This window comes from Eurypyga helias, unplaced genomic scaffold, assembly GCF_000690775.1.
Source record: "Eurypyga helias isolate BGI_N326 unplaced genomic scaffold, ASM69077v1 scaffold30825, whole genome shotgun sequence".
NCBI lineage: Eukaryota > Metazoa > Chordata > Aves > Eurypygiformes > Eurypygidae > Eurypyga > Eurypyga helias.
In genome coordinates this window covers 1-6,818 of record NW_010253873.1, presented here as the reverse complement: position 1 = coordinate 6,818, position 6,818 = coordinate 1, and the positions used below count along the sequence as shown (strand labels likewise).

The window sequence follows — 6,818 nt, the reverse complement described above, 5'->3', positions numbered from 1 at the left end:
GGGGGTGCTGTCAGCGAGCTCGGTATCCAGCTGCGGCCGAGGCCCAGGTGCCGTCACCGGAGCCTGGTTCCTCGCTTCCTTCGGTCCCTTGGCTGCCGGTGTGCCCCTTTGCTCAGGGTTCGGGAGGGCGATGCAGGGGCACTGCAGCGTTAGCAGGGCCCAGAGGGAGAATCTAAAGCCCGTTTCAGGCTTCCCTGAGTGGTGGTGTTTGTAGGTGGCACTTTAGGGACAGCCCAGCTGGAACATCAAGTGCCAGCATCAAGTCACCCCAGGTGACTGCATAACTTCTTGCTAAATGAAATACTGCTGATAGCAAATTAACTTTGTTGTATGATACTCCTAAATACTGCAGAGTCCTCTATTCAGCCCCTTATTATTCCTTACCGGGTAACATAGGTGGTGTTGGGGGGTTTCTTTGTTTTTAGGAAAGCACACAAAAGAGATGTCTTACAGCACTCACGTACCACGGGCTGAGAGGCGCTGGGGGGGGCAAAGCCACCGCCTGCTGCTTTGGGTGATCCGCCACTGTGTTGTGAAACGCTCTGCGTGCCGATCCTGTTTGAGCGGTGCTTGTTGCCTCACGGGGTTATCGGTTCTCTTCTAGTGGGGCTGTGCTGGGCGGCTGCCGCCATGGCTGTGCAGATGCAGTTCGACGCCAACGCGGAGACGTCGGCAGAGGAGGAGAGCTTCGGGCCGCAGCTCATCTCGAGGTTAGAGGTAGGTGTGGAGCTCTGCAGTAAGTTTTCAGGAAACGTGCTGGTCCTTTTCCTTAAACACAGGTTGTAGCTGAAAATCGTGTTGCTGAATTCTTGGGGTCTTTTGGACAGAACACAAATAAAACATAACTGTTAACGCATCAGGGGGTTGTGATGTTTTCTATTCTGCTGTTTTGCTGCGTACCTGCCATCCACAAAACCAAAGAGAACATCCTCTGCCTGTTCTGGGCCATCTAAATCGTTAACAGCTCGTGCAGGTAAAAGATCTGAGGGTTTATGGCTCTGTGTGTGCGGAGGGAGGTAACATTCAATATGCTGATTTCTCATAGCAGGGTTTGAGCCAAACCTGCCAAAGCCGGTTGAAGGTATTCAGTGGAAGTTAGATTAAGGTGTTTGTGTCCTTTTTTCTCCCCTCCCTTTCAGCAATGTGGTATAAACGCAAATGATGTGAAGAAACTAGAAGAAGCTGGATTTCACACAGTTGAGGCTGTTGCTTATGCACCAAAGAAGGAGCTGCTAAATATTAAAGGCATCAGTGAAGCCAAAGCCGACAAAATTTTGGTAAGGGTGTTATGGGAAAGCTTTAACCTGGGATGTTCAAGGTTTGTTTCTACTGGCTTAAAGTGTTCTGGTGGTTTTGGAAGGTCTCCACAGACGATACCCAGAGAAGGGCAGTACAGGTGGTTAGAGGTATGCCAGGACCGTTGATGAGAAGAGACAACCCCCACTAGGACTGGCCTCGGGAAGTGAAGAGGGAGAGGTGGTTAGAAAGGGCTATAAAAATCATGGAATCTGTGGAGAATATGCCCCGGATGACTGTTATTTCTGGCTCAGTGTTTCTTACTGAGGTTTATGGTGAGCCTAAAGCCCAGAGAGCACTCTTTCACACAGGTCGTAATTAAGTTACGGAGCTCCTTGTCCTGAGGCAGAGTGGCCGTCTGGAGCACCAACTGGTGTAGAGAGGGGCTAGGTGTGGTGTCGGGGGGTAACGCTCAGATGGAGAAGCTTGCTCACTGAACCCAGAGGGACTGCCAGACAGAGGGTCCATTCCCTGTTCCCCGATTTTTATGCTCTTTCCTAAAGCAACTGCTGTTGGCGGTTGTCAAGGCAGAGGATGCTGGGTTAGAACGACCGGAGCCACGCAGTACCGCTGCTGTTAGGTTGTTCTGAAGCGTGGTATACCTCAGAGTTACTCACTGTCCTGGGGACCGAGAGTGAAGCCTGGGTTGTAAACTCACAGCACCTTCTAGTGCAGAACGTGGCATTTCTGCCAATCTGGTTCTCGTCTACTGAAATCTGACCTTGGAGAGTCTTTAACTCCGACACGTTCCTTGCTCTGCATATTTATTCGCTGTTAGGAAGTCTGCGTTCCTAACGGGCTGTGTGCCCATCCTGAGTGTTGCGAGGTTCGCAGGGACCGAGCTGAACTGAAAGGGAGGGGCTGAAGGTGGGAAGATCTCCGTAAACCACACAAAACAGACGTTGAAGCTTTGAGCAGAATTTTGGTGCTGTTCAGAGGCACCGACTAAAAGCTGCGCATCAGCTTACGCAGGTGCTTCTCCGCTTCACAAAATGGGAAACTGTTATTAATTACTAGAGGGAGTAAATGAATGGGACGCACTCTCTTGCACGGCTGAATTTGGTTTCCTTCAGGCTGAAGCAGCTAAACTGGTTCCGATGGGTTTCACCACAGCAACGGAATTCCACCAGCGACGGTCGGAGATCATCCAGATCACCACCGGCTCCAAAGAACTCGATAAACTTCTTCAGGGTAACGGTGTTAATTCTCTTTACTGATGAGCCTGGGGGGCGGGGTTGGGGTTGTTTATTATGAGCGTGATCCGTGCACAGAAACACGCAAGAGACAAGTTCTGGTGAATGCAAAATCCCCCAAGTCCTGCTCTGCTGGCTCACAACTGACTGTCTTTTAAAAACTGCAGAAATGGCTTTAAAGCCTCTCGGTCAAGGTGCAGTGCCCAGAGCTGTTCATTTGGGATGTTTCTGGTTTATTCTCGTCTATGATCTATTTCAAGAAAACAAAACCCAGTCCTTCTTGTAGTCAGAAAATCAACCCAGGGCGTTTCAGCCTCGTCAAAAATGCGCTTCCCTGAACTTGTAACCTGCACCATGAACAGCCCCCAGTATGAGGAACAGCTTTTCCAGTTGAGAGTTTTGAAACTTGTAACCCGAGCAGGAGTTTAGCCGAGTCTGTGTACGCGTAGCGCTTCACGCGCGTGGTCCTTGAAGTGTCTGACCGACCTCTTGTCAATTCTTTTGTTTTCCCTCCAGGAGGAATAGAAACAGGGTCCATAACAGAGTTATTTGGGGAGTTCCGTACAGGCAAAACGCAGTTGTGTCACACCCTGGCAGTAACCTGTCAAGTGAGTAGGCCGCTTTACCCAAATCAAGGGTTCGGACAGCCCAGCTTTTGGATGTTTGCTAATTTGTGCACTTTTCTCACCACCACAAGTGTGATGCAGATAGACAGCTGCAAAGAACGTGAGTATCTGCAGCACCACGGGCTCTGCTTGGAGCTTTCCAGGGCCTCTTGTTCCGGGCTCAATCTGCCTACTGGGATTGCTTTAGCAGGAGTTGAGTTTCGGAGGGTTTTTGCCTGTGTGTGATGTGCTGTGTAGCTGGTTTAAGTTTTGTTTTCCCCAAGATATCCCAAGCTTACTTCCCTTCTGTAGAAGCCTTCAGCTGGTTCCTGCTGTCAAACGGTAGCAGTTTGCAGGAACCCTTTTTCTAATCGTAGTTTAACCAAATTGTAGTGTTTACTACTTCCCGGAGGCTGCTATTTTGTAAATTATCAGAGGCTTTGGGCTTAATTTGATCATTTAGTTAACGACCTTATGCCCCTAAACTTGCCAGCTCCAGGCTAAGCACCTCTCCTCTTCTGTTGGCATCGTGGGGTGAAAACGGGGGTCGGTCTTCCCGCTTTTCCCCGACAAGCGTGACCTCAGTCACAGTCTGTTACTGGTTGTCTGGCATCGGCTGGGGCCACAGGGCCGTGACCGGGCCGTCTGTTGGTAGGTCACGTTGCCTCCTGTGCTTCTCCTTTAGCTTCCCATCGACCGCGGCGGCGGGGAAGGGAAGGCGATGTACATCGACACGGAAGGCACCTTCCGTCCAGAACGTCTTCTTGCGGTGGCCGAGAGGTCAGTGCCCGGGGCTGGAGGCAGACTGCCGCCGTGACGGCAGGACAGCCTCGCTGGTAGGGGTGGCTGCGTAAGTCGGCCTTCCCCCTGACGTCACCCAGCTGTTGCAAAAATCGGTTCGTCTTTTCATCACCCCGTTGTGTTGTATGTTTTGTTGTCTGGTTTTAGCACTAAGACTCTCTGAGGAATCGGATTTTTTAATTCTAGTCTTTGCTAGATGACTCCTATGGGTGAAGTGGTCACCTGAAGGTGGTGGTTCTTTCTTTCTCCCGCTGGTTGCCCCAGGTACGGCTTGTCTGGCAGCGACGTCCTGGACAACGTGGCCTATGCTCGAGGCTTTAACACGGATCATCAGACCCAGCTCCTGTACCAGGCGTCTGCTATGATGGCCGAGTCACGGTGAGCAGGCTGACTCGAGAGTCATTTCTGTGCCGACACCCTAACCCAAAGCTACCTGCAGGTGGTGAGCAAGTGTAGGAAATGGTCCAATGTCCAAGTAAACGTTTACTTCAAAAGTGAACTTTTTTGAAATGTACTTTGTTTTGCTTTCTTTGGTGCTTAGCTCCAGTTTGTTATTCCCAAACTGGATTATGCTTTGGCTGGATGAGGCTTTGAGCAGCCTGGTCTGTGGAAGGTGTCCCTGCCCATGGCAGGGGGTTTGGGACTGGATGATCTTTAAGGTCCCTTCCAACCCAAACCATTCCATGCTTCCATATCCAGACAAGGAGCTTGGTGCATCAGCAGTCCCTCGCCAGTTAATACCTCTTGCTGTGGAAATATTGGATGACGGCGACTGGCTTGGACTGTGACGACCGATGTTACAAAGTGCCAGCCTGAGCAGCAGTTTTAAAGATCAGTTTAAATCGCTTTCCATTAAAATTAATAATTCTGCTGGCTGGCAGATCGGGGGAGATTGCATCCAGACCCCTCGCAGCCTGCTGGGCACTCTCACGCCCCGGCGGAGGCTTTTTTCGTGCCTGGAAATGTTGACGGGAGCCTTGTGCCTGCCGTCTCCAGGTACGCGCTGCTGATAGTGGACAGTGCCACGGCCCTGTATCGCACGGATTACTCGGGAAGAGGTGAGCTGTCAGCTAGACAGATGCATCTGGCCAGATTCCTGCGTATGCTGCTGCGACTTGCGGATGAGGTGAGCTGAGGACTTGACCTTATTCGCTAAAGGGCTGGAGATCGGGTTTTACTCTCTTGCGGAGCTTAGCAGTTCTGTACCCGCTCAGCGTCTGCGTCCGTGTCCTTCGAGAGGCACGGCGGAGCGGTGACGGACAGCAGAGGTGCACGGCCTCCCCCCTCCCGCTCGGCTCGGCTCGTGGGTCATGAATGCGTTCCGCTGTGTTCCTTTCCCCTCGCAGTTTGGTGTGGCCGTCGTGATCACCAACCAGGTGGTGGCGCAAGTCGATGGAGCAGCCATGTTCGCTGCGGATCCCAAAAAACCCATTGGAGGAAATATCATAGCACATGCTTCCACCACGAGGTGAGAGCACAGTCTGTCATCTTCCGTCTGCCGTCTTTCGGTCGGGCTTATCAAGCTGGCCAAGTGCCGGTGAATCCTGGCTTCCACGCCGGCTGTCGGTGGCGAGTCCAGCCGGCTTTCCCTCACGTGGGAGCTGCTCCGAGCGCGCGTTGACCTGCACTGGAGCCAACGCAGCGTCTTCCGTAGCGCTCTCGGCCCCGCAGCGCGCTGGGTTCGCGTGTCCCCGGAGTGTTTCCATGCTGCTGCTGCTGACTGCCTAGGCAGGCTCTGCATCCTCACCTCTTGTGTCTCCTTTCCCATTAGACTCTACCTGCGAAAAGGCCGCGGCGAAACCAGGATATGTAAGATTTATGACTCTCCCTGCCTTCCTGAGGCTGAAGCCATGTTTGCCATTAACGCTGACGGCGTGGGAGATGCTAAAGACTGACGGCTCCGTTTCGTTTCCCGGGCAACCCAAGACTCGGTGTCCGTAAAAGGCTCCTTTCTTCCCGGCACCTTCCCGACGCAGCTGCCGCTCACGCGCTGGCGGAGGCATCTTGTGTGTCCGCACGAAGTCCGTGAGGTGGAGGAGACGCACCGGAGGTGTTGCTCGGAAGAGGTCCTGCCCCTGGGGCTTTAGTCACATGTTAGATTGACCTGGTTTCTTGGGAGCATTGTCGGAACATTGTGTTTTCCGCGCACTGTTGCTCCAGCTGGGTTCTGCCGCTGGATGCGGCGCGGTCCGATCTCGGCGTCCGTGGCCGTAGTTCCGAGCCGGGGCAGTCTGAAGCAGCGGTGATGTCAGGTCGGCGGTGACTCAGGATCGCTTTGACGATGCGGAGTGGCGCTCCACCGCGAGGCCCTGAGGACACTGCTGGGATTGCTGCTGCTCACGACCCATATCCTGACCCATATCCTGACCCATATCCTTTACACTCGTTTGGTTTGGAGGTGGCAGTGTGCTGGGTGTGGGGAACTGTTCACTGACACGGTAGTTACGTTGTTTTGTAGTTTATTCTCTCTGGAAACCTGATTTTAATAAAAAGGCCCATGAAAACACTGACATTCGGGGTTCCTGGGACTCGGCCAGGCGTTAGTTCGCACCGAGGCGTTTTGTATGTGCAGGGAGGAAGAAGCTGCTTAAATCCGCCGTAACTTCCATCGGGATTGTCCCTTTTTCTCCTAAAGCATCATCTCCCTGACTGGAGATGCGCCCGCGCCCTGGTGGTGTCGCTGGAGAGTTTTGGAGGTTAAAAAGGCTCTTTTCTGTTACGCTCTTTTTTGTACGAGTTCTGAACTTGGTGAAAGAGAATAATGTCACGGTGGCGGCTGGCAGCCAAAAAAGCTTTCCTCCTCCTTTTTCTCTGACACCGTTTTTGGGACAAATAACGAAGAGTGTGGGGCTCCAGCTGTCTCCGGGCGGGCGGGCAGACGCTGCGCTCGCTCAGGGTCGCGGGTAGTTGTGCTCTGACTGCT

General features: G+C 52.8%; 1 protein-coding gene across 2 annotated transcripts; it reads left to right on the top strand.

Moving 5' to 3' along the window:
• Positions 1 to 615: 615 nt before the first annotated feature.
• RAD51 (RAD51 recombinase) lies at positions 616 to 5,790 on the top strand. Of its 2 annotated transcripts, XM_010152819.1 has the most exons (9): positions 616 to 717; positions 1,140 to 1,277; positions 2,370 to 2,487; positions 3,006 to 3,097; positions 3,780 to 3,874; positions 4,160 to 4,273; positions 4,892 to 5,021; positions 5,242 to 5,363; positions 5,667 to 5,790. In XM_010152819.1, exons 1-9 carry the CDS (start codon positions 631 to 633, stop codon positions 5,788 to 5,790), a joined length of 1,020 nt encoding a protein of 339 aa, XP_010151121.1. In that variant the 5' UTR covers positions 616 to 630. The 2 variants fall into 2 exon arrangements, with proteins under 2 accessions (XP_010151121.1, XP_010151122.1); XM_010152820.1 differs by lacking the exon at positions 2,370 to 2,487 and having other exon boundaries at positions 631 to 717; positions 1,140 to 1,350; positions 2,964 to 3,097.
• The last annotated feature ends 1,028 nt before the right edge of the window (positions 5,791 to 6,818 follow it).

Coding starts and splice junctions, on each gene's coding strand:
- RAD51 (XM_010152819.1), top strand. CDS start 631: ATGGCTGTGCAGATGCAGTTCGACGCCAACGCGGAGACGTCGGCAGAG. Junction 1,278..2,369: donor CCAAAGCCGACAAAATTTTG/GTAAGGGTGTTA, acceptor GGTTTCCTTCAG/GCTGAAGCAGCTAAACTGGT. Junction 3,098..3,779: donor CCCTGGCAGTAACCTGTCAA/GTGAGTAGGCCG, acceptor CTTCTCCTTTAG/CTTCCCATCGACCGCGGCGG.